This window comes from Leptinotarsa decemlineata, unplaced genomic scaffold (genome assembly GCF_025532065.1).
Source record: "Leptinotarsa decemlineata unplaced genomic scaffold, Ldec_3_MD MMD2_tig00026307_RagTag_RagTag, whole genome shotgun sequence".
Classification (NCBI taxonomy): domain Eukaryota; kingdom Metazoa; phylum Arthropoda; class Insecta; order Coleoptera; family Chrysomelidae; genus Leptinotarsa; species Leptinotarsa decemlineata.
The window spans coordinates 1,679,396-1,707,288 of record NW_027412681.1 but is presented as its reverse complement, the minus strand read 5'-3'; the positions used below and the strand labels follow the sequence as shown (position 1 = coordinate 1,707,288).

Sequence of the window (27,893 nt, the reverse complement as noted above, 5' to 3'; positions counted from 1 at the left end):
TAATGTTCCAGGGATCTTATGAATGCGGTCCTTGCAACCCTGGTTTCATTGGGAACCAGTCAATCGGTTGCCGTCGCGAAGAAGGTTACTGCTTCAGCGGAGACAAATGCGACAGGCAAGCCGAGTGTATGAGTTTGGGATATGGCCAGTATGAGTGCGTATGTCTGCCAGGATGGGCAGGAAATGGAATCTACTGTGCCCGCGATAGCGACTCTGACAGATGGCCCGATGAAAACCTGCCATGTTCTGACCGTTTCTGCAAAAAGGTAAGTATAGTCGATACAACATGAAATCACGTTATATATCCATGGATCTTTATTTAACGTAAAAATACAACGAAAATACAGGGCTTTTCATGATGAGCGTTAATTAGCCGTTTCTGGCAAACTATTCAACGGATCAACCTGAGAATTCCACAGTATGCATAAGTCAATATGACCTACACGCCTAAAATATTTAAGTCGAAGCGGCGTTGTCGCTTCTACTATGGCGGCTTCTTTGATTTTTCAAATGGAACACCCCGTATATAATATCATATTATGATTCATTATCACTTTGTCAACAAATTCATATACTATTTCCTTATACCTATCTATTACCGTTTAGAAGATATAAATTAATTTCGATATTTTTTTACCAAACATGAACTTTTATAAATGCTGATAATCTTGAACTCTCTTGCACTAAGACGATCAAATTTGAAATGGAGTGAAGTGATACTATGAGGATCTTCACTCCGAGTCATATTTTCACATGAGGTTATTTAAATGAATTTAAATGAATCTTTCTATTCTCGAAAAGAGAAAAACATACGTGCCTGCTATATTTTATCACTAGTGATTATTGTTACTTCTTTCTTCATCTAGGATAACTGCCAATACACTCCCAACTCTGGACAGGAAGATGCAGATGGAGACGGAATTGGTAATGCTTGCGATAATGACGCTGATGGTGATGGTATTTACGAAGGGGTGAGTATATCATATTTTATCAAAACAGTTAGAAGGATGATGAAAATGGGTTTGGTTATAAATCATTCTGAACGGTTCACTCATCTTCTGTGTTCTGCGAGATAAACAATTTGTTATTAATGTTATGACCTATTCTCTGATAGGTTCGTAATTGTAAAGTTCGTCTACAGAAGGTATGTGGTATCAACAACTTCAGGGAGGTTTATAAAGGTTAGATTAGGTTAGGTTCCAAGTAGGTGAGCCTATTTGACTCTCCAATCCACTCACAACTATTCCAATACCGCCAAATAAGTTGATTTTCCAACGAAGTTGAGCAGTTTAGTCCAATTACACTCATTCCAACACCACAGCGGCGGCGCGTCAGGGGAAGCAAGAGGGGCTTAGTCTCTCCATAGAATTTGAGGCTATTCATCGCAATAAATTAAAAGATATTGACGAATAATTATGATTATTTTTTTCTAAAAATGCTTGGGTATCATTACTTCACCATTGATTTTTAATATAAATGCATAATATGCCCGAAAAAACACTATCACTCACTACGTAGTACGTACCCACACTATATCCTGCATCAACAAACCTCAAACGCACCGTCCATGAACGAATAACGAATAAACCATCAACTCGAAATAATAAATGCCATACGTTGCAAGGGAGCAAAGCCTCCGACCGTTTTAAAAAACACAAGCGCCGCGAGACCGATCCAACCAGCGACATACGTACCGATTTGTAATTTTAGTTGCAGAAATTGTAGCGTTAGAGGAGGCTAGCCTCCAGTTGGTCTCTGTTAGTGTACGGCTCCGTTTGTTTTGTATTTAATTATTCGGACGGGATGCCGTGGCGGACCGGGACTGAAAAATATTTCGGTGAATCGTTTTAGTGTTTCTTGATAATATTTGTTATTTGTATATAAAACAGGCAGTATTGTATTACAGCAGTGCATTTTGGTAATATTTTTAATGTTTTTAAAGTGTTTTCTTTCAATTACAAGGCGTTTTCAGGTTCTCACTTTTCGGTAAGTTTTTTCCATTCATTATGGATAATTTGGACGAAATTAAAAAAGCTGACGATATAGTATATTGGTTGCTGATGAATAATTTTAAATCTTTATCTTATGATAAGAAATTGTACATTATTAAATCTCTGGGAAGACCTCAACCAAATTTGATTTCAATTAAAGCGTCAGATAATCGACAAAATGAGGATTTAATATTAGTTGGTACAATAAATGCGATTGGTTAATCGGCTCCATTAAACGAAAAAACCCTTTTTTGTCGGCCCTGTGTTTTATTTTCCGAATACCAAACCGAACACCGAACGTGGTCTAAAATAGGATACTCCAATTTAAAAAATTTACCTCGTTCTACAGAAAGATATTTTAAATCTAAGTAGCATATATTTTCGTCTTGTAAATTAAAATTGTTAAGCAAACAAAATATAGCAACAGCTATATCGTCTTGGATAGAACAAATGTTATGTTTACATAAAGGTTATGCTTGAAGAAGCTATTGTATAGCGAAACACGTGTCGCGGTTTTTGTAAAACCCTTATAGTGAAAATCATAGAATAAACTTTATTGATTAGTTTTTTTTAATAAAATTTACTTTTAGGCCTGTTTTCTCAAGCATAATTAAGCACTTGTGCTTATAAAATATTTGTAGCAATTTTTAACAAAACTGTTATATTAGAAGAGGAAAGTATTATATATTTATTGACTGAGAAGAGTTCATTTATATTAAATAACTCAAAGACAACCTTTTTTCCTTGTTTTTGTTTTTTTAATGGTCAGTTTTATACGTATAATTTTTGGCAATACACAATTTTTGTTTGCATTTATGCAAATGTTACGTATTTTTCTTTAAATAGGTGTGGTACCCCAAAAAATGTTCGCGCCTCCGGCGGGCTTTTCTGTGTGTATATAGTCTTTATGACTTTAGTCTCCCCTGTTCTCCAATGCACGAGCCGTCACTGCAACACCACCAAATAAATTCACTTCCTCAACAAAGTTGAGCAGTTGGGTGAATCATCGTTCAGGGCCGATGGTTCAAGTGAAAATCTGCCAAACACTGTTATTTTGTTATTGAAAACGATCTGTAAGTATGGGTGTTAGACAATGTGGGTCATTCCTGTTGTAGCCCAACAAGCTCTATGTAAGCCTTGGTCGATTCTGGCAAATTTAGACAAAAGTCCGGAACTCTTCTTGGAATCCAAGTAACCGCAAGACATAAATCGATACCAATGTTATGTTCTGATCTGATGAAAGTACTGCAGTACTTTCTATGGAAAGGATGGTCAGCTCCAAAGTGAGTCAGGTGAGAAATCCAGGACATTTCCTATTTGTTATGACTTCATTTTGAGGAGTTTCCAGAAAGTTGTGGAGAGGAGGTGAGTTTGCAACGATTTTCAGGGCTTCTGACGATGTGGTGCTGATGGCACTGGATACACCAGGCAAACCTATTTCCGCACACCGAAGAGCTCTATCTGAGCTTTTTGCTATGGCCTGGCCTCATCACATATATCTGAACTTTTTGGTCCCTCACCTACAGGATTTTCTACAGATCCTTCGATATATTCAGAAAGGCAGTCTGGCTTTGTCTAGAGCCTTCCCCAAGCTGCCGGGTGAGCTTTTTCTTTCAGAAAAATAACTCATGTTAAACATGGAATAAACTCTCCGTCGAAGGAAAATTGATTTTGATCATTTATGTTCCTCCTGGTGAAGGGATATATTACAGTGTTCTGTTGAGTTTCACAGACATCGCTTTCTATACCAATAACTTGTCCGTTTGGCCTAGTCTTTTGGTGGTTCCAATGTATACTTCTTACGGTATGCGGTAAACAACTGTTGCTGATAATAGGTCTCTTTTGTCTTCAACCGACCTGAGGCTTCGCTGTATCTTCTTGGTGGGTTTGAAAACCGTTTTGATGTTGTGTTTCCCCAAGAGTTTTTCAATTATGTCTGTAACTTTAAGGGTGTATGGTAGATATGCAAGTTCAACCATCTGCGCATTCTCCTCGTTTTGAACTGTAGAACTTTTCCGTTTCATGGCTTTGTTGATCTCGAGTACACTGTATCCATTCCATCTCAAAGTCACCAGTTTTTTCCCTAAATGCTCTGGCTGGCTCACATATTCTTTCACCCCGTCTCGAGTGACATTGATATTGAATGGATACAGTGTACTCGAGATCAACAAAGCCATGAAACTGACAAGTTCCACGATTCAAAATGGAAAGAAGGCTTAGATGGTTGCACTCGCGTATCTAACATATATCCCACCGGAGCGTCGAATAATCTCTTCCAATTTATATTCACCTAATTCAGTCTTTCAAAATGTCTCCACAGGATAACTGCCCCCTCAAACCCAACCCCGACCAAAGAGACTCCGACCAAGGCGGTCCAGACAGAGTGGGAGACGTCTGTGACAACTGCCCTTACGTCCGTAACCCCGACCAAAGCGACGTCGACGGAGACAACATCGGTGACGTCTGCGACGAAGACATGGACAACGATGGCATCATCAATGATCTGGACAATTGCATGAAGGTGCCGAACAGAGATCAAAGTGACGTCGACGGCGACGGCGTAGGGGACCTCTGCGACAACTGTCCCAACGCCCACAATCCCAATCAGGAGGATAGGGATGAGAACAATGTGGGGGATGTTTGCGATTCTTCTTTGGATACTGATAGGTATGTTACTAACATTTTATACGATAATTTTATATTTTATACGATATTTTATGAAATGAGTAGTTGTAATGAATTAGAAACTCTCTCTCATTATCATCAATACATAGTATTTTTCTTCAGTACGCATCTCTGAGATAACATATTCGATCATTTATATTTTAGGGACGGCGTAAGCGATCTTCATGACAACTGCAGATTGACTCCGAATCCGAATCAACTGGACACAGATCGGGACGGCAAAGGGGATGCTTGCGACACCGATATTGATGATGATGGTATTCCAAACAATAAGGACAATTGTGTGCTCGTTTATAACCCTGACCAAGTTGATTCCAACAGTGAGTACTCGTATATAGAATATAGAGTAGGTAAAGTACAGAAGAGATATGTATATATGAAATTTGGATTATGGATTAGTAGGTGAGAAAGATATTGTTTGTCTAAGTTGCTACAAAAGTATTGAAGTAAGCTTTACTGGTCGTGGGATACATAGTACCGTGTGAAAGCTATTTTTCGGGTTTTTGGCTGTGGTTTGCAATTTTATCGTAAAAACACACTGAGAATAAGTGGATGAGCGAAGGGGGCAGTTATATTTGCTGGGAAAACTTCGATAATAAGCCGTATCGTATCTGTATTTCCTTTGAATTGGTTCCTTTGGTTGTCAATTATTTGGCCTACTCATAAGTTGGTAAACTTATCGCATTTACGATAAGATCCCAGTAGCACATTCTCTTTATGGATTTTTGTTAGCCATATCGACGTGGCGGAAAAGCTTCTGATTTTTGTAGACCTTTTTGGTGTTCTCTCCAACACTTGATGAACGGATAAGACGCGTCCTCTTTCCTAAAATCCTAGTGGTCGGGTCCCGACTGAGTCTTTTACATGTCCCTGGGAAGAGTAATGCGACAATTTCCCCATTATAATCCTTGGTGTTCATCACGATGGTGGCATTTACTTTGTCAGCAAGCAATTACAAGATATTCTCACCTGGACTTGGATTTTTCGGCGCATTTCGTTCTCGTCGTGTTGTGTTGGTCTTGGGTTGTTTTGCGCTCATTAGAATCCTCGACGTTTGTATGCGGATTTCCTTAGCAATGTCGTTAGGTGAAGTACGTTTACCTGATTCGACATTGGCAATGATATCCCCGTTGGGTACTTTGGCTGGATCTATAGGGAAGTTCCCAATATGCTGCACTCGTCTTCTGACAGTATCCGACCGGAAAGGTTGACCACTGTTCGTCTGTTGTACTGTGGTTTACAATTTTTCTGGCTCTCACTCAGACTCTTGTATTTCTCCATGTGTCTCTTGGTAATGGCTGATTTCACTGATTATACAATCAATAACTACTATTACTACTATTACTACTATCATTATGTTCATATGTTAGTTTAACGATACGTGTCTTTCATCCTCTAGATAATGGTTACGGTGACAAATGCGACGACGACAATGACCAAGACGGCGAAAAAAACATCTTTGATGTATGTCCCAACAACTCCCTGATCTTCCAAACGGACTTCAGTAAGTATCAGACAGTCATTCTCGACCCCGAAGGAACAACCCAGACAGATCCCAACTGGGAAATATACAATAACGGTGCTGAAATCATTCAGACCCAGAACAGTGACCCAGGTCTCGCCGTTGGACATGACGAATTCCTCGGAGTCGACTTCGAAGGAACTTTCTTTATCAATACCGAAACAGATGATGATTACGTCGGGTTTGTTTTCAGGTAAGGGTGTCTACGGTGACATATTTTCGTATGTCTTTCCAGAAACTGTATTATTAATATTTCGTGAAAGATATTTTCCGGGATTTTTGACAGTGGCCTGCAGGTTATTTTGCTTGACGTTTCGTCTACAACTGCGGTAGATATTATCAAAGGCGATGTGGTAACGGTCGCAGGGCCAGAGTTGTTGTTCTCGATGCTCCGGACGAATCAACTACGAAGTTGATATTTGACTCTGGTCCCTGTATTGAAAATGCTAAAGATAGGTATGGGGGAATCTTAGAGAAACACGACGTGAAACCAATATTTAGGCCAACAAAAACTATCAGACAAAGTTAAGGTCGGCTGAGGACCCCGGAGGACCTTCAGCAATACTCGGGGTGTACTGGATTGCTTGAAGCTGCGGGCCGATCTGAATTGTATTCACGGAAAGGAGTGTAGGTATCCGTCTCTCTGAATAGAGTAGAATAGAAATTTATTTGTACTGAACAACAAACAGAATGATTTCCACTTACATGATGTACAGTTTTTTAAAAGTTCCTTGCATATTGTATCCATTGAGTACCATTGATACATTTGAAATTGAAATAAAATATAACATTATAGAACAAGTACTTTCACTTATCCCCGCTTTCCATTTTTCCGCCTCACTGGTTCAGTGGGAGATGACCGTTTGGCGGGAGTTGGCCATTTTTCGCTTGATGATGGGTTTCCATATGTTGCGTATCTCTACGCTAGCTGTTGATGTGTTTCAGGAAGGCGTCTAGTTCAGTATTCCCATGGTTCCATATTATGAAGGTGTCGTCAACATATCTCAACCAGACTTGAGGTTTCTTGTGGGATTTTTCAATAGCCAGAGTTTCGAACCATTCCATATATATGTTGACTATGACTGGTGAAAGTGGCTATCCCATTGGCAGTCCCTCATCTTGTGTAAAAAATTCGTCCTTCAATTGGAAATAACAGTTTCGTAAACAGCATCCTAGTAATTCCATAATTACTTCTATAGGTAGATTCGTTCTCTCTTTCAGATTCCCGTCTTCGGCTAGCTTCCTCTGTATGATTTGGAGTGCTTCTTCGACCGAAACGTTGGTGTAAAAGCTTTCCACGTCGAAACTAATTAGTTGATCTTCCTGTTGATCTTCACAAAAGACGATGTTTTTCCTTGTAATGGTTGTATTATGGAAAGTAAGTTTTGAGTAGCTGAATCTCTGGAGCTGATGATCGGTCTAAGCGGAACGTCCTTTTTGTGGATTTTGGGTGCAGTATTAGCGATGATGTCTCCTTGTCCGAAAAATAGACTTGGTGTTTTTTTAAATCTGATACAACTTCCTTTCAATTGATGCAGTAGGGTCTCGTTCGATCTTTGTATCGTCCCTCCTGAAGAACCTCTTCGATCTTCTGTTCGTACAGAACAGTATCCATCACCACAGTAGCGTTCCCTTTATCTGCAGGTAGGATCTTGATGGTGTTGTTTCTACGTAGGCCGTTCAGAGCTCTACGTTCTTCATTGCTGATGTTAGATGTTGGAACTAGTTCTCGATCCAGCTGTTCTTTGATTTTCCATCTGAATTCTTCTGCCTCGGTCTGGTCAATAAGGGATCTGGTGGATTCCACTGCAGTAATTATCTCCAAAGTAGGCACAGATGTTGGCGCAATGGCGAAATTTAGGCCTTTTCTCAACAAGGATTCCTCTATTCCCGTGAGCGGACGGGAACTCATGTTGATGACGTTGGCGGCTTCATAGTTGTCCTATTTTCGGACTGTATTTGGGCATTGTTTCCTCATTAACTTCCCCCACTTTCTGTTGTGTGTATTCTCCATGTATTGGCGGATCTTCAAGCACGTGCTTGAAGGCAAAGATTGGTCCATTATCATCTTCCAATGTCTCTCTTCTTATTTCTTCAAATCGTTCCGTGGCATCCTGCAACAAATTTGACCTCTTCCAATGGTGATAATTGATTTTGTACCTTATCAATGCTCGGATGGCGTGTTCCAATATGCGTTTAGCTCTCTCTCTCCCTTTGTATTTTAAATTTTAATTTTTTTATTTCTTTATGTCAATTATTTTTTTGTTCTATTTTTACTTGTATTTTATTTCATTATTATTTCATTTTTTTTTGCTTGATATAATTGTTATTTTCAGCCATTCATTTTCGATTCTTCTTTTTTAGTTGTTTAAGGGATTTCAAATTGTTTTATATGTTAGACAATGGAAGTCCGAACTAGTGAAATTCCTCATGAAACATTGTCAATCACCTTCAAACAAGCTTTCACACAGTTTCTCAGTCCGTGAAAGTTTACACTCTTTCATTATCAATATTATTGTTGAATCGTCATCAGTACAAATAAGGTTCAAATTTCAGGATAGTGTTCAATTATTGTTCAATTATTGTACTCAAATTACTATGATGACAAGAACGAGGAACTAGTCCCCAATTGTGGCATAGTCTTCTATGTCGGGTCAGTTCCAATTTCACCGATTCAATGAATTCAAGCAAACAGCAGCACAATCTATCGCTGAAAAGCCTCAGAAGTATTAATTGCAAACAACTGAGAATCTTAAATAATTTGAGATTTTCATCCTCCCTTCCATTTATTCAGTCACTGAAGATGCAAATGAATTAATAACAAATCATCAGTATCGGCCAGTTCTATTCAATTAGTAATGTTATACGAGTATAATGTAGAATATTCAATACAGAAAACTAGTAGATGATTTGTTGTTCATCTGCGATTAATTACGTTAACTATTCTTTGCTCCGTCGAAAGACGCAGGGTTATGAATGCCACCATGTTATGATTCTGGTAACAATTCCTTACTTTTCAGTTACCAGAGCAACAGCAAATTCTACACCGTCATGTGGAAGAAGCACGAACAACTCTACTGGGAGGCAGAACCTTTCCGAGCATTCGCCGAACCCGGAATACAAATCAAAGTGGTCGACTCCGCTACCGGTCCAGGTCAGCTCCTTCGCAATTCCCTGTGGCACACCGGAGACACTGATCAACAAGTGAAACTCCTCTGGAAAGACCCCCTCAACAAGGGATGGAAGGAGAAGACTTCCTACAGGTGGTTCCTCATTCACAGACCGGCGATCGGTTTGATCCGACTGAAAATCTTCGAAGGGGAGAAGATGGTGACGGATTCCGGAAATATTTTCGACAACACCCACAAGGGTGGTAGACTGGGTGTGTTCTGTTTCTCGCAGGAGATGATCATTTGGTCGGATCTTGCGTATAGATGTAATGGTGAGTATTAGTGTACCAGACGGCATTGTTTCGATCCGCCAAGAGGTGTAGGATTTGATTTTCGAAACAACACAAAACATTTAAAAACAGTGATGAAATCTTTATCAGAATCGATAGAACGATCAATATAATTCAATGTTTGAAGATGATTTCATGCAAATGTTGTCCGCTGCTCCGCTTTAGATGGCCCATGCGCAAGGTCCAATTTCGGCACACTCTCTCTAACATATTTACTGGTATTTCACGAATGAATGCTTCAATATTGTCGTTGCTGGTTTATCCCTGTAGATATGAGCTTCAACATGACTCCAGAAGAAATAATCCAAAGGCGTTGAATCACACACTCTTGACCCCCAATTTTTGAAGTTGCGGCCGTCGAATCATATGTGAATTCTGAGAATACTTTTATGATGCCAAAATACAAAGTTTATACAAATTTACAGCTGGGTATGTCCACTTTCCTAGGCAAACCCCCTAAAATGACTGGGCTATAACGCAATACAAGTGAAAAGAGAATCGCACAGGCGCCTGCGGATGGCGACCCATCGCCACGGCATGCGTCACTACGCAGCAGTCGGCAGCAGAAATTTAGAGACGGATACAAAAGGAGAAACCATATATACTTAATACACTGGGAACAATTTGTGATGAGAAAGAAATTCCACTGAAGAATATTGTATCAGCTGCTACGGATGGCGCTCCGGCTATGACAGGACGTCACAAAGGCTTCATAGTGGACTAAAAAATAAATTTCTAGATGTGTTCGCTGTACATTGCGTTATTTATAAGCAACATTTGGTTACGAAAAATTTGAGTGAGCGCCTCTCTCAATCACTGCAATATATCATCAAAGTAGTCAATAAAATTCGAAACAGCTCTTTAAATGACAGATTATTTAATCAGCTTTGTGTTGCTGATGATGAAGATTTCAACAGATTGCTATTTCACACAGAAGTGCGTTTGTTATCAAGAGTTAACTATCTGACTCGATTTTACAATCTATTTGACTCTATAATGGAGTTATTGGAAAACAAAGACAAGGAATTGCACGACAACCTCATCACTTTGAAGAATGATATTGCATACTTGACAGACCTGTATAAATTATTTAATGATGTCAATCTCCAGCTTCAAGGTGACGACTTGAATTTGATTGAAACAAAAAATGTCATTGCTTCTTTTGTAGCCAAATTGCTCTTATATAAGAATAATATCGGCAGACTTGAGTTTCGCAATTTCCCTAATTTGTCAGCAGTAGTCTTCAACAACGACGACTTGCTTGTTTACTGCCAACATTTTGAGAACCTCCACAGTGATTTTGCAGAACGATTCCAGGATTTTTTGAAATTGGAAATACCGGACTGGGTGTTGGATCCTTTTTCAAATGTCAACACACCAGGATCACCCCAGCTGGAAGAAGAACTCATAGAACTGATAACGAACGAGGAAATAAAAATAAAATTAAAAAATGGATACCAAGAATTTTGGCTACAAAAGCCAATCCCGCAATTATACCCTGGATTGTGGTCCATCGTTCAACGAATTTTGATAGCATTCCCATCATCGTATTTGTGTGCACGTGGATTCAGTGCTGTGGCAACGTTGCTAACTAAAAAGAGAAGTCGGTTGCAGATTACCGAACGCGGTGACTTACGGCTGTTTTTGAGTGAATTCAAGCCTGATATTAACAAACTTGTTGAAAATCATCAAATTCATCCTTCACATTATATTAGTTTCGAAATTTAAATTGAAATGTTTGTTTTAATAACATGAATAAAAGTTTTGGTGTTTTACATTACCTTCATCAGAAAGTCTAATTTTCACATGACACACAGAATTTAATTATTAAAATGACTGCGATTGTGATTCTTAAGATGTAGTAAAGTAAAAAAAATATGGGAGGCGCTAGAAAATAATTAATTCTCGAAGTGGGCGGTAGACAAAATAAGTTTGAGTACCTCTGGAATAGATTATTATTATATTATTATTACACTGGATTGTTGAATAATCCAAACATGATTTTCTGAGAGAATTTAACTTGAAAACGTTAACAAAACAGTGACAGGTATTGAACCGAAGCACTAGCTTTTTCAAGCAGAATTAATAAATTCTTCTGGGTTACTACCCTATTTATTTTTCAATGGGGAGGTTCGAATCATTCAATAACTCAGAAACGGGTAGTTCGACTTCAGAAAATAAACAGTGTTGATATAGACTTGGGAGCCTCATCACTCGAATTATTACAAGTTCCCCACTATTGGTTATTTCTACTTTGACCGTAGAGGGTGACTGTTTAGATATGAACTTTAACAAGTTTCATTTTCAGATAACGTGAGGGAAGAAATTTGGAGACAACTACCTCATAGGCTCCGGAAAAATTTGAAGATAGACAACATACGGTCATACAGCGTATCTCCAGTGAACCTGTAATAGTGTAATTTTTACATATTACATATATCAAGCCATTTCATGTGTTCTTCAACAAACTAAACCATTTTTGTACTTATATAATTACTATTGAGAAATTAATATATTGTTCATGTTCATAGTATTATGAGTCAGAACTACTGCTAACAAATTTGTGAAAGATTATTACAAAACGTTAATATTTTCAATATATTTCTTTGTTAGTAACGACTGGGTTTTTAATTATCCAAAGAATGAAGAATTTATAAAAAAAGTAATCATCATGTCGCTGGATTTGCAAAGGCTGCTTCTCTAAAAGCATGGAACACTATTCTGGACCAGAAAACTGTACACACAGACCTTCTTTGGAGTATTGTTCTCGTGTATGGAGCTCCGCCCCTAAGAATATCCTGAAGTTGCTGAATTCCATCCAGGAAGGAGTCATTCGCCTAATTGGAGACGCGAATATCATTTGCAAGCTTGACTTGACTCTCTTGGACTTGTCAATTAGTAGAATGAATAACAAACATGATTTTATGGACAAACAACAGAAAAAGTGGCTTCATTTTTGAAAAAACAAGATATTAAAATTGCATGCAGAACAGATAATACTCTGGGAAAGTTAGTTCAAAATAACAAGGACAAGACAAGACATTGGATGTCTTGTCTTGTCAAGACATTGGATGTCTTGAGAGATCTGGAGTATATAAATTAAATTGTAGAACTTGTACTAAGGTATATATTGGTCAAATCGGCAGAACTTTTAGGAATCGCATCCAGGAACATCATATGAGCTATGTTAGTAAGAACACAAGTTCAACACATTCGAATCATCCTCTAGACGAAAATTATATCTTTAATGGAAATTTCGAAATTTCATACGTAGAAAATAAATGTTTAACGCCTAATCATTTGGTGGCAATGGAAATTAATAAACCTAAAAATTCTAAGTTTTACTAAATGACCAACTTGATTCAAATGAATCACCATTACTGAACTTGTTTTTTGGAAATCGATGTTAGCCTTCATAGACATATTATTATTGATGTAGAATTGATGTAATATGCTTTAGTTAATCTTAATTGAGGATGTTTTAACGTACATCCTCAATGGAGAATGTTTTTCAATTTCGGTTATGACAGCAAATGCAAGTTTGAACAAAATAATTTAATTCATGAGTTTTTCAAATTCACTTCGAAAAGTATTCAAATTGATGTTTCAAATGTTGGGTTTTAATTTTCAAAGGGATTTGTTTCAAATTCACATATTGGCAACAGTGCCTATATCAAGTCGAAATAATTTATACGTTCCTAGATATTTTAGTTTAAAAAAGGAAAATTATATTTATAAATCAACAATTAAGGCAAAATATGAATTATAGTTCAATACCACCTCCACAAGTCACATAAACAACAGTTATTTTGTTATTTATTTATATAGAGGAAGATAAGTGCACAAAATGTCATATGTCACAGAATGTCTCGGAACTCGCAACATAAGTAAACAGAATAGCACGCCTCTGAAATATGTCATCTTTGTTTGTCTCATACAGGTAACAGATTCATTGTCCTTTATTAGCTATAACCGATGTTGCCAAATGATGAAATAGAAACAAATCCCTTTAAATGTTGAATGCATTATTTCATTCCTCTTTTTTAAGTATTTAAATAATTTTTTAAAGAAGAAGGTTGAAATGATGAGTTTAAAATGCGTTGTTTTAGAGCTCTTTTATGAAAACTACTTGATTCTCGTCAGGAGGAACATCCCCATTATGAGTAGAGGCTCTAGGTAATTATGTTCGAGTAAGTATCTGAGTCGGTAGTTCTCACTAGCGACTACTTGGGGTAAAATTATAGTGAAGAATTACCGTTCAGTACGTTATTCTCTATGAGAAAGCTACTGTGATCGCACAAAACATGTAACATTTTTGAAAATGAAGTTTGTGAAGAACAAATCTTTAGGTAAAGTTTGTGAAATTTTAATGAAAACATTTTAGATTTGCAAAGTTGAATCAGGGTGGATTTTTGATACAAATGGAGTACATAAGACTAGGGTTGGGAAAGAAAAAGTAGAGAAGGTGTTTTTGTAGATTTATGCCACCAGTCTTCGGAGTCAGCAATGAAATGAACAAAAAAGTCGAGTATCACGACCAAAATCAACCAGAGCTAAATTTTATTCATCAATCAAAAGAAATTTATGATGATAATGTTGAAATTTACTTATTATACTGCATTTAGAAATGATCAACACAGTATATCATTACAATTTGAATTTAGAGCTTAGCACTATAAAATCAACTATGCTTTCGCTAATATAGATCTAATCTAGATCTAATATAGATATTGATCAGTAGTGGTCTCAAATTTGATCCTTGTGGTGCGCCAAGAGAGACTATGTAAAGAGCTCTTCAGTTTTTGAAAAATTCAGTTTTTTAAAGAGATGCAGAAACAGAGATGGTGATTGATGTCTGTATCTTGTTGCAGGCCGTGAATTTTTGAATTTTTTTCAAATATTCACGGGCTTCAAAACCTTGACCACGAAAGTCTTAACTAATTTGTCACAGATGAAGATGTCAATTGACTATATTGATTTGGAAAAAGGCTAGGGAAGTTTCTTCTTTGACAAAAATCCCAAACTATTGTTGAAAATTGCAGAATGGTGACATAAGTTTGATTATTTCCTTTTCTTTTGGCTCCAATGAAAATATGTGTGAGATTTATTCGGATTTATTTCATTCAAACACTTCACAATTATAACATCAGTGGTTAACAATTCATATACGTTTTTTTCCTAGTAACAACGACATAATAAAAACTATATGGCACTTTCCAGGATGAACAGCAATAATAATGGTAATGAACTAAACTTACGGCAGTTATCGTCATGAAGACTGATATAAATATGTTTTATTTCTAAAATAGTCTAATTCATACAAAAAACAATGGGTTGTGAAATCTTAAAACTAAAGATTTGGTCCCTAAATACATAGAAAATATCCTAAAACATTTAACGATTATATAATTTTATATAAAATATAAAGGTATTTTATTGTTTCTGGTAACTATAAGTGAAAGAAGGAGAAATTCAGTACTAACACTGAAATTGTTTGTCGACTGAGGCTGTATATAAATATTTTTTTCTGGTTGACGTAGTTGGTGCCTTTATTAGCAAATATTTTGAGCAGGAAAATTATGACACATCTATATTTGAGTATCCTACAGTATACACTCCCACTAAGGTGATGTTTTTGTATTCTATGAAGTTTTGAAATAAGTATATGGGAATTCAGAAACTTCCTGAAGAAAACTTTGATGTGGATTCCCAATAACAAAACCTTGAATTTCACCTAAGTTGGTAGTGTACACTTCTCAAATCTCCTAACAATCAATAATACATTTTGGTATGACATATATACACTGAAGACACAGTTTTTCTGGATATGATTCCGAATGTTATTGTCACATACATAACATCATTATGACATCGAATCGAACATGGACATATAGTGAGGATTTTGTGAATCTGGTAAACATAACGGAAGGTTATGTTTTCACAAGTGTTCAGATAAAAATATTACTAGCACGTATACATTTTCTTGGTTCAACAAAACATTTTTGTTGGGCCTCAACCTTGAAATTTGGAAATCTCAAACGATGATTTCGAGGTGAATTCCCTAGAAAGCTAATTTACTATTCACATGCGACTGTCAACTTCTTTAGAAATTTCGAGCAGTTCTTGGGGCTCTGCGTTCAGCTTGTCAGCTTCGGTGAGGGCTCCCAATTCGCCAACACTCAGCAGGTCAACCATTCTTGCTCCCAGGCAGTCGCACATCACATTGATTGTTGTTCTGAATCGGTCTCTGAAAAATTTTCGCAAAGTGAGAATGATGAATTCAGTGTTAGAAAGTTTAGAAGCAAACTATTTTGTAGTTATCACCAAATGACTTCATTTGGTGATAACTTAGTGATCAAGAACAAGACTCAATCTAAATTTCTATAGGTATTCACATTGACAATAAACTCAAATTTATCGAACATATCAAACAGCTCAAAAGTAAAATTTGTCCTGGATGTTATGTAATGAGAGTAGCTTCAATAAATTTTGGGGAGTATGTAATTCATCAGCACTTCTCTCTGTATTAGTACTGCAGAAACGGGCTATCAGATATATATGTAAGATTAAACCTCGTCATTCATGCAGACACAAATTCGATGAGCAAACGATTTTAACAGTGAGTGCTTTGTTTACTTTGGAATCGGTTTGCCTCATTTACAAAAATATGTCCCTATTTGAGGCTTCTTGCCATTCTTATAGTACCCGTTCCACCGCGTTGAAATTGCCAATTCCTTTAACAAATTTGGTCAGGAATTCTATTTATCTATTACAATAGGGTTAAGATGTTTATTCACTTGCCCTCAGATATAAGACAGACAAATTTGAACAACAAAATGTTTACAATAAGAGTGAAACATTTTTGGCTGATAGACCCTATTATAATTTGCCAGAGTTCTATAATAATAAATTTACGTGACAAAATGTGCATATTTGAATCAAGGTTATTATATAAGATTTTTGTTTAAATTCTTGTTTGATGTAAATGTTTGATTGTCTGGTGTAATGGATGTGTTCATTTATGTACTATTATATATAAATATATATGTTTATATGTGTATTATACTATACGTGTGATAATATTTTTAAACTAATACGAAATTTCGACGTTGAACTATAGTGTATGTTTCAACCTCACTTTTTAGTAGGTGTTTTTGTATTCACATTTCATATTTCTATACTTAGATACATTTATATTTATTTTTCACAAGATTCGTATATTATTATTATTATTATTAAATCAGATAGAAAAGGTGAGTTACACAAAACTCATGGAGAATATACCTATCATTGAATAAACCCGTGATCAAAAATTGATGCGAAAATTGAAGTATCTAAGGAAAGCAGTATTTTTTTTGAACGGGTCAAGATATCAAGGTCTGAAAATATTTGTATTGAAGGATATAATTTGAAGTATTTTTCAATGAGAAAGACAAGAGTGTTGCCTCACTCGTCGCCAAGAGGGCGAGGGTCTTGTGATTATTTATTTGATATGCTTTTCAATTATCCTTCCGATACTTTTTCAATTTTTGGAAGTCGGATTAGCCGTTCCTGGCTGGTATCTCAAAGCGAAACTTTTTCACCAAAACAACATGGCAGCTGCCATGGCGTAGATCCACGAACTACGGTTTGAACTGCTTGGCCATCCACCTCACTCACCGGATCTAGCCCCAAACGAATTATTTTTGTTTCCTCATCTAAAAATTGCGCTCCAAGGAAAAAAATTTTCGTCAAATGAAGAGGCAATCAATCACCTTCGCGAGCAATTATTTTGCTGAGTAAAACGCCGAATACTATTTGGTCGGGTTACAGAGCTGGGAGCATCGCTGAGAGAAGTATGTAAAGTTAGAAGAAGACTATGTTGAAGAATGAACAAAATATTTGAAACTTTCCAAACCAACTTCGTACCCCTTTCAATTTAAACAATATTAAATATTCACTACTTTAGAAACTTTCGTTATAACCCCCAACGTCCACGAGAGTACATGCTAAACCGCTAAACATCGTGAATTCCAGGAAAACGAGTTATACTCACAAGAGCCAATCTACAGCAATGATGTTGATTACTTCCTCTGAAGGGAGACCGACGGTGTCGAGAACCATCACCATAGTGACGAGGCCAGCTTGTGGAATTCCTGCTGCTCCTATACTTGCCGCTGTTGCAGTCACGCTGTCAACAAAAAAATGTTAGAGGTGTAATATTCACCAGAGAATTAAGGAAAATGCAAATCACGATGCTTGTGCGCTCAAATGTTGTCCTTTTTCAGGTGTTGTAAATCCTGCACGACACAATTCTCTCATGACTTTCAATATGTATTTAGTCACACAATTTTCACAAACACTTTTATTTCTACACGTGTTTCGCTAACACCATAGCTTCCTTGTAGCTGATGTGGAAGCTACCAAGGAAGCTACACAATTTTCACAAACCCTTTCATTTCTAGAAGTGTTTCGCTAACACCGTAGCTTCTTCGTAGCTGCGGTGGAAGCTACTAAGGAATCTACGGTGTTTTGCATTGAATACTGTGTTCTACAATTTTATACATACAAATTATCAACACCTCATGACCTGCTACAAATGTAATTTTTTTAAATAACGTAGTCAATAAACATCTATCTAGACGTGTTTTGCCAACACCGTAGGTTCCTCTTAGCTGCGAAATTTTTTATATAACGTAGTCTGTCTGTCTGTCTATCTATCTATCTACACAATTTTCACAAACACTTTCATTTCTAGACGTGTTTTGCCAACACCGTAGATTCCTCTTAGCTGCGATGGAAGCTACCGAGGAAGCTACGGTGAAAGCTACACAATTGTAACAAACATTTTCATACCTAGACGTGTTTCGCCATTACCTTAGCTTCCTCATAGCTACGGTGGAAGATGTACAATTTTGACAAACACTTTCATTGTCAGACGTGTATTGCCATCACCTTAGTTTTCTCGTAGCTGTGGTGGAAGCTACACAATTTTCACAAAAACATTCATTTCTAGACGTGTTTTTTCAACACCGGAGATTTCTCTCAGCTACGATGGAAGCTACCGAGGAGGCTACGGTTGAAGCTACACAATTGTCACGAACATTTTCATTTCTAGACGTGGTTCGCCATCACCTTCGCTTCCTCGTAGCTGCGGTGGAAGCTACCAAGGAAGCTACGGTGAAAGCTGTACATTTTCACAAACACTTCCATTTCCAGACGTGTATTGCCATTACCTTAGCTTTCTTGTAGCTGTGGTGGAAGCTGCCAAGAAAGCTACGGTTGAAGCTACACAATTTTCACAAACACTTTTGTTCACTCCTCGTTCCTTCCTAGTTTGGTTAAATTTTTTTCTTCTTTTAGGTTAAGCATTTAATCATTATATATTATGTTACTTTATTCTCAAAACCCATTACTCGGTCATTCAACAGAAATATTTGAGATTCTCTATCAAATTATTTGTCCCTCACTTTTTGCTCCCGCTGTATCATAATTTCTGGCCAACTGCCAGATGGTATGTCAGTTCTCACCGAGAAGCTCGTGCTGGCAATTGCAACTCCAAGTCGTATCACAATCTCGAAAACCCGAGAAACGTGACCCGGAAAAGTGCCTTTTTTTCGATAAGTCCATACCCAGAATACAGTCCATTTTGCATTACGTGTGAAAGAGCGGTGGAAACCACCGAAGTCAGAGAAGTCCAGGATTCTAGGTGAGTTGACTTTCCTTTCTTCGGCTGGCAGAACCCTAACTCTCTCAAATATCAGCAACTTTCTTTTCTAAACGTGTTTTGCCAACACAATAGCTTCCTCAAGCTGTGATGAAAGCTACCGAGGAAGCTACGGTGAAAGCTACACAATTGTCACAAACACTTTCATTTAGAAACGTGTTTCGCCATCATCTTAGCTTCCTCGTAGCTGCGGTGAAAGCTACCAAGGAAGCCACAGTGGAAGCTATACAATTTTCACAAACACTTTCATTTCCAGACGTGTATTGCCATCTTCTTAGCTTTCTCGTATCTGCGGTGGAAGCTGCCAAGGAAGCTACGGTTGAAGCTACACAATGTTCACAAAAACTTTCATTTCTAGACGTGTTTCTCCAACACCGTAGCTTCCTGTAACTGCGGTGGAAGCTACCAAGGAAGCTAGACAATTTTCACAAACACTTTCATTTAAAGACGTGTTGCGCTAACACCGTAGCTTTCTTGTAGCTGTGATGGAAGCTACCAAGGAAGCTATTGTGGAAGCTACACAATTTCCACAAACACTTTCATTTCTAGATGTGTTTCGCCAACACGTTAACTTCCTCGTAGCTGCGGTGGAGGTTATGCCCCATTTGACTACAGGGAAAACTCTGGAAAAATCCTTGGACACTCTTGACAAGGTCTGCTTTGTTGTTCAAGTTATCTTATTTGTTCTGAAGACTATATGGATTGTCAGTTGAATCATACTACAAATAATTTTTCACCAAGTTTTCAATAGATTTCTCAGAAATTGAAAATATGTCATTCCAATCATTGCCACGATTGAAGTGATTTGTTAACGAATTGAAGTGTCGATCTACCCAAATGTATTGACTAGTTAACGGTTACGAAAAAGATATTTCACATTTTTCATTTTCTAATAGATGTGTGATATGTTGCCAATGTCACCACGAATAGATTTTACCACTTGAATTCACAGTTCTGTAGGAAATAAACTCAAACACGATGACAGTAGCGTCATTGCGTTTCATCTGATCTGCCCTTGTTCATCTTTCACCGCCTGAACCACTGTGCATGCTGTTTTTGGCGAGTGCATTGGCTTGGGATGTGGGGGTTGATTAAACAGGCCATCGGATGCCTGATTCTGCTCTTCATTTTCTGATCCGATAACTGAACCTAAAAAAATGTTTGGTGGTGTAGCCTGGAAACGACTGAGTCGTCTCCTTAAGAGCGGGGTACCTTATGAACCTGCCTGGCACCAAATTCTTGAGCGGACGCAGAATCTGTTTCATGTGGAGGAACAAACCCCCCATAGGCAGGTTAGCAAACGTTTGCGCTCAAATGATGATTCACCAATACCAGAGGCGAAAAAGCCCTGCACGGATTAATCTAAGGCATCGTCAGGTGTAGCTGACGTGCAAAAACACTCATATGCAGCAGAGCATATATTTTGTGCCTGCCCCGCTGGGGACCTAACCAGGTATTTAGAGTTCGGCAGAGCCGTACTCTTACCACCATCTGAACTGAAAGACCACTCACCATACAAACCAATCGGCTTCGTTAAGAAGCTGGGTTTATTTGGTCTAGTGTGAATAGGTTTGAGCCAGAATAAACCCTTGCGTGTTGCGGTGGGAGGTCAAATAGACCCACTCATTTTGGACCTAACCCCCGTTACCCTTCAATTCCTACATACGTTCATCAGTTTTTGACTTCAACTGGAATTTCAAAGTTTGTTTGTCTAAAATTGTACCAATCCCAATGAATTACATCAACATTTTTCAATTTTTATTTCCAAAATTCAATATATACTCACCAAACGGCCACAGTCTTTCCGAAAGTTAGTGGAATGTTCCTCAGTTGAGCAATGAAAATAGCTGCAACAGCTTCATAGAGAGCGGTACCATCCATATTGATAGTAGCACCAATGGGTATGACAAACCTCGTCACTCTTGGGTCCAGTCCCATCCTGTCCATAGTCTGAATCGTAATTGGCATTGTGGCTGAACTGAAAATCAACAAAAGTTGAGATGAAAAGACAACCCCTCAACTTCCATAATAAAAACCTACGAATATTTATCACCCTTCAAGTTTTTTCATAGTTTAAACATTGAATCAGAATGCTTCTGAAGTATTTCATCCTTACTCGAATTTTTATTCGCTACTCTGATGAGCTGCCGCGAATGATAGGAAGCGTTGTCATGAACTATTCCACTATTCGCATCCAAATTTGAGATCAATGTGTTTTCAGACCATTTCTCTAAAATATTAACTTCCATGTTCCTATGATAGTCAACATTGCAGTCCTCAAATTTTTTCCCACATGATTTCAAAAAATTCGGGACCCATCCTTTACTTCCTCCGCAATGCACAATGATTAGTCGCGATACTTTGTTCACAGGCATGTTAGGCGTACACATTCTCGAACCATCAGTCCACCCCTTTCTAACTGTGTTGCGAGTGTCGTCCAAATAGAAAATTTGCCTTCGTTCTTGTATATATTTAGTTATTTGTTCTAAGTATTTGTTACGCAATTCTACTATTCTTCTGCTTTCCATAACTGCTTGACGTTTCTTTATTATTTTAAATTTGAAAGCTAGTTTCTTTATCCAATTTCCTTCTTATGATTTCAGTGTTGGAATCTCATTGCTTTTGTAACAGTAGTATATTGTTGTGTTCATAAGGTTTGTTATTGACTATTTTACGTACAGTTCAGAAACGAATTTCGGTCAAATATGATGTTGCTTGTAATAGTTTGTTTCCCGCGAAACCAAACTTCAGATGTAGATTCTTATATACATTGAAACATACTATCTGTGTTTCAATATTCAAATGCAACCGAATCTCATTCACTGGTATCTCTTTTTCGCATTGTTCACCAACGCTGTTGAAATCACTATACAGGAAAAAGTCTGCGTTGTTATCACACTTGTTATTACTATTAGTACTTGTCCAAGGACGCCACATTTTAAACAGATAACGGAAATGTCAAGTAACTATAATTGCACCAATATCGAATTTCAACACTCAAATCGCCATCAGTTCCTGAACTGAACATTGACAACACGACTCTCTTAATCATCCTCGCATTCTATTTGTCACCGTAACATGACTTTTAGGACTCTTCAGCCAAACATTTAACTCTGTTAGTAAAAATCCTCCAATACGAACCAAGTCTACAGCCCACGTGGACTAGTTGGCAGCGGCTTTATTTCTCTGTATTGGTTTTTTGGCCTTCGAGATCACCGACAGCTTCAACTATGCACTTTACCGGTTACTTCGACTATACATTGAATGTTTTTTGGGAAACACATTTTTGTTGTTATTGTCATGATGAAATTGATAGAAGTATGATAGTAGATTATTCAAATGAAATTATACTTTTCCTTACCTTGAGGCTGTTCCGAATGCCGTTACCAAAACCTGACTGAGTTGAGCTATAACTTTGAACGGCAATTTTCTCACTCCTATGAAATAGAGAATAGACAACGTTCCAAACCCGTGCAAGAACAATCCCAGCAACACTGTGAAGAAGTACAATCCGAGTCTTCCAATTAAGTCTGCAAAGCTTTCGATTTCCAAAACTTTGGCCGCTACCAAGAAGTACACTCCGAGAGGTGATATCCTACAAAATAATAGTAAATGATAGTGACCTGGAACTATGAATACTTCAACCAGGTTAGTAGTGACCATGTGCATGATTAGTTATTCAAGGTTTTTGAATCGAAAGAAGATTGTGAGGTAGAAGACATTTTGAAGACTTTTTTGTCCAAGGTCCCTAATGTTTGGTCCACAAACTCGATCACGTCATTTTCAGTATCCAATTTGTTTATGAACTCGAATTGTTGTGTGTATTATATGGTGAATAGTTTAGCGAAATTATTGATGACAGATATTGTCAGTAATTGCACATATCATTTTGACTTCAAGTTTTCCTGAGGGTGCTACGGGTCCTGATGTTAAAATTGAACCCAGTTCTTCTTATCCTTTCCCACAACTCTCTAACTTTGGGAAGCACAAGCACTGGTTGTGACGGCTTCTCTTCCTTACCAAAGACTGTCCCACCATCACTTTGGAGTATCCAATTCGCAGAAGATCTTCTTTGATAATGCCTAGTTCCTTCTCGAAACCTTTCTGCGTATTTAAGAGCCCGAAAGAACAGTCTACAAGAGCCTTAATAATTCATCTTCTGGTAGATTTATGATGGTTGATTCGTGATTCAGAAACTGTCCCGTGTGAGTGGGTTTTCGATATATAGATGTTTCCCACTTCATGTCGTTCTTCTTCACCAGTACGTCTAAGAATGGCAATTCGTTGTAGAAGTCCTTCTCCATTGTGGAGGTGATGAAAGGTCTTATGCTCCTGTGGGTTGGGCTACCTACAGGGCGCGTCCCCAAGTGAGGATAGGGGAACGGCCAGGGGACTGGAGGCCCTGTCCGGGAAGTCAATGTAGCCTTACGGATGGGGTCGCCGGGCTCCTGGTTAGTGGTAGAAATAAGTAGGGTGAGGGGAACTAGAACCCCCCAAAAGCCTTTGCAGAATATGCAGAACCAGCCTACCCAAGCTAACGTGTAAGAAACCGTGCCGACAGCTGAATGGCTGCTGGGTGATATGCGGTCACGGAGGATCCCCTTAGGGAACTTGGCGAAACCTTATTGCAATCAGCCTACCTCTGGTAATGCAGGGCTCTGCCAACTCTTTCGTTGTTCCTCGTGGGAACACACATAAATGAAACAACACAAAAACAGAAACAACATAAACAAAAACGAATCCTGAGGCTGGACAGAAGTGCTCACTTCAATCTACTGTGTGAAATGAGGCTGGACGCAGCAGATCACCTCCAAAAGGGCACTTCCTGCGGCGGGCGCCAAGCGCTCCTCCTTGAATAAAGGTAAGGAACCGGCTGCCCCTGCAGGAAAGCTCCCTCACTTGTGCACCTCCACGAAGGGAACCCTAAGTTGGTTGAAGAAGCCGTGCAATAACAGTAATATCGCTGCACCTTCCAAAACCTTCGCGGAGGCCACCGTGAGACACCTCAAGGTGACACCTCAAGGTGTCTCACGGCGAGTTTTGTTCAGCGAGTCTTGGCCTACACCTGCCAATATAAAGGAGATATCTCTAAGTGACCTGTTCACCTTTCTGGAAAGGACAGGATGGACGATGACCTAGAAGGACAACTCCTCGGGAGGATGTACAATGGGTCACATGTGGCCTAAGTGCTGTGAGTCTACACTCACACTCTCTACTCTACAGATACAGAGATACAGGTCTTATGCTGTTGATGTGCTTCAGAAAGGTGTCTAGCTCTGTATTCTCATGGTTTCTTAGTATGAAGATGACGTCAATATATCTCAACCAGACTCGGGGCTTCTTGTGGGCTTTTTCAATGTTCAGAGTTTCAAATCACGCCATATATATGTTGGCTATAACTGGTGAAAGTGGCGATCCCATTGGCAGTCCCTCATCTTGCGTAAATAAATCGTCCTTTAATTGGAAATAGTGGTTTCTCACACAGCATTCTAGTAAATCCATGACTACTTATACAGGGTGTAACTGAATACGTGTGAAATATTGAAGGAGGTGATTCCTCATCGAAAAAAAGATAGGATCTTTCATATAAAGAAACTTCATTGGAGCATTCCTTGTTAAGACACAGCCCCTTAAAGGGGTTACATAAAATTTCTATAACAATTTTTTTCACAAGTACTGAAAAAGTTACAATATTGAAATAAACCTGATGTTTTGTACTACCAAAAAGACACTTAGCCAGTAATTTATTTGGTTTACCCCATGGTTGTAAGGGGTGGAAAACGCAACCCCTAAAATTCATTTCCAACGTAACTTTTTGTCTTATTATTTGTTTACCATTTAAAAATTTATTTCCGATAACCTGTTTCATTCTAAACAAAAAATGTCTCCTGGGTTTTTTGCCCAAAATAAACCAGTTCGCAGTCAAAAATTATTTTACGAACAACTACAGAGATACATTGTCATAAATGCGAATTGGATTTATTGTTATTTTGTAGTTAGTACCTGCATTAAACGATTAAAGGGTAATAAACAAAACTAATGTATTAATAACAAAACACACAACATGTAGAAATCATAGTAAATGTTCAATATGTCTACCTTCAGACATTCTGCATGCGTCTAGACGTCGGCGAATTGAGCCACGTATTCGCTCAAATATTCCTGAAGTCTCTCTGATTACCCTGCACGTATCGATGATGCGGTTTCTTAAGTCATCTACATCGCAAACAGGAGTACGATAAACCAAATGCTGTAAGTGGCCCCAAATAGAGAAATCGAGAGGATTAAGATCCGGGGATCGAGCGGGCCAGTTCTGTGGTCCACCTCAACCTATCCACTGATTTGCATATGTTTCAGTTAAATGCTGACGTGCTACTTGACTAAAATGGGCGGGAGCCCCATCATGCATGAAAAACATATCCCTTCTGACGATCAAAGGAACTTCCTCCAGCAGTACTGGTTGCACCATTTAACTGAGGAGGTAGAAAATGAAGCCCAATTAAATCATTCTCAATAACTCCAAGCCACACGTTAAGAGAAAACTGTTCTTGATTGTTAGTTTCGACAATAGCGTCTTCAGAAAGTCACAATTTCTTCTAATTATTTCCAGTATTAAATTGTACAATTCAAGACGGTTCGGAAAGTCTCGCGGTAACAGTGCCTGTACTCGTTGCAGATGGTAAGGGTATAAGAGTTGTTCCTTTAAAATTCGAAATACCGTCATATGATCAACATTTAGCTGGAAAGCAATCTTTCTATTACTGGTAGTAGGTTGTTCTTCAGTCAAATTAAGTACTACTTCCTCAAGCTGAGGTGTTCGTATTTCTCGATGGCGACCACAATCCTGCGTTCTTTTGTCGAATGAACCAAATTCTCGTAATCGTTGATGAAGTCGAGCAAATATTCTATGTGAAGGATGCTGCTGTTGAGGATACATTTCAGCATATCTTCTAGAAGGTTCTAACCCATTCCCCTGTGACAGACCGTAAACGTAATGCATATCAGCCATTTCCTCATTTGTGTATGCCATTTTAATAACAAGTGAATTATTAAAGTAACAAATTAGGAACAGAACAACAACACAGAATTAGTATTAATTCAATTTCAAAAATTCATAAACTGACAGCGTCATACCAATATAATTGTCACTATCGCTAATAGCGACCTACTAGATAGATTAGTTTCGTATTTTCGCGTCTATGACGATGTATCTCTGTAGTTGTTCCTAAAATAATTTTTTGCTGCGAACTGGTTTATTTTGGGCAGAAAACCCAAGAGACATTTTTTGTTTAGAATGAAACATGCTATCGGAAATAAATTTTTAAATGGTAAACAAATAATAAGACAAAAAGTTACATTGGAAATACATTTTAGGGGTTGCGTTTTCCACCTTTTTACAACCATGGGGTAAACCAAATAAATGTCTGGCTAAGTGTCTGTTTGGTAGTACAAAACGTCAGGTTAATTTCAATATTGTAACTTTTTTAGTGCTTGTGAAAGAAATTGTTATACAAGTTTCATGTACCTCCTTCAAGGGGCTGTATCTTAACAAGGGATGCTCCAATGAAATTTCTTTACATGAAATATCCTATCTTTTTTTCCGATGAGGAATAACCTCCCTAAATGTTTTACACTTATTCAGTTACACCCTGTGTAGGTACGTTCGTGCAATCCTCCAGGTCCCCGTCTTCGGATAGTTTCCTCTGTATGATTTGAAGTGCTTCTTCGATGTTAAAACGTTGGTGTAAAGGCGCGCTTTTTGAATGGCGGAGGTGGCTAAAACTTCGCCCTCCAGTTGTGCCAACCTAGATACAAAAATAATTTCGACAATCCCTTCGCGCGGACTTTTCGAATGATCGATTTCTGGTACTTTTTTGACAGAAAGTAATAGCGTAGGACAGTTTAAATCCATTGTAACAAGGAGTTCAAGGAACAGTTGTTTGTATTGTGCAATGGGGATTGAGGTTTTTGAAAATTTGCTTAGTGACAGTTTAGTAAAAACTCTTGGACTTCATAATTATTCGCAGGTGAAGAAATTGGAAAAGTATTTGCTTCTGCTCTGATTTGAGGTTCGAAAACCAGTAATAATGGGAGATTGACGATGATAATGAAAACTGTTTTTCAAAAGTACTGAGGTACTCACCATATCACCCAACTAGTAATGATCATCATGGCCTCGCTTAGAGCATCGAAGAACTCAAGCAAGATTTTAGCTTTTTCTCCGAGTTTTCCGAGAGCAATCCCAAAGATGATGGCGAAAGATACCAATCCTAGTACGTTCGTCATTGGTTCATACTTTTCTTCGAATTTCCAATGTTCCGGGCCCATTGCCTTTACTTAAATAAGGGATATTATTTTATTTATAACGTTTTTTATTTAATTCTACTTACCCGTGGCATTGGTGGGGTCTACCAAAAAGGTTTGTGACTGAAAACAAATAGAAATTCAATTCATATTGAATGAACTATGAGACACAAAATCTTGAATCACAAATAGGTTCGAATAGCATCGCAAACAAACCAAAAATTT

General features: G+C 38.0%; 2 protein-coding genes across 2 annotated transcripts in view; one reads left to right on the top strand and one right to left on the bottom strand.

Moving 5' to 3' along the window:
• Positions 1 to 12,274, top strand: part of Tsp (Thrombospondin) — a 54,797-nt gene extending 42,523 nt beyond the window's left edge. The window contains exons 9-15 of the mRNA XM_074181299.1: positions 12 to 266; positions 867 to 971; positions 4,312 to 4,658; positions 4,821 to 4,996; positions 6,076 to 6,391; positions 9,219 to 9,640; positions 11,967 to 12,274. Of these exons, the coding sequence (XP_074037400.1) occupies positions 12 to 266; positions 867 to 971; positions 4,312 to 4,658; positions 4,821 to 4,996; positions 6,076 to 6,391; positions 9,219 to 9,640; positions 11,967 to 12,070 (1,725 nt within the window). The 3' untranslated portion in view covers positions 12,071 to 12,274. The remainder of the gene's footprint in view (positions 1 to 11; positions 267 to 866; positions 972 to 4,311; positions 4,659 to 4,820; positions 4,997 to 6,075; positions 6,392 to 9,218; positions 9,641 to 11,966) is intronic.
• Positions 12,275 to 14,756: 2,482 nt separating this feature from the next.
• LOC111514214 (Excitatory amino acid transporter 1) overlaps positions 14,757 to 27,893 on the bottom strand; it is a 59,750-nt gene continuing 46,613 nt past the window's right edge. Inside the window, exons 4-9 of the mRNA XM_074180833.1 lie at positions 27,755 to 27,791; positions 27,508 to 27,700; positions 22,726 to 22,959; positions 21,151 to 21,342; positions 17,694 to 17,828; positions 14,757 to 15,905 (exon numbers count right to left, since the gene is read on the bottom strand). Of these exons, the coding sequence (XP_074036934.1) occupies positions 15,740 to 15,905; positions 17,694 to 17,828; positions 21,151 to 21,342; positions 22,726 to 22,959; positions 27,508 to 27,700; positions 27,755 to 27,791 (957 nt within the window). The 3' untranslated portion in view covers positions 14,757 to 15,739. The remainder of the gene's footprint in view (positions 15,906 to 17,693; positions 17,829 to 21,150; positions 21,343 to 22,725; positions 22,960 to 27,507; positions 27,701 to 27,754; positions 27,792 to 27,893) is intronic.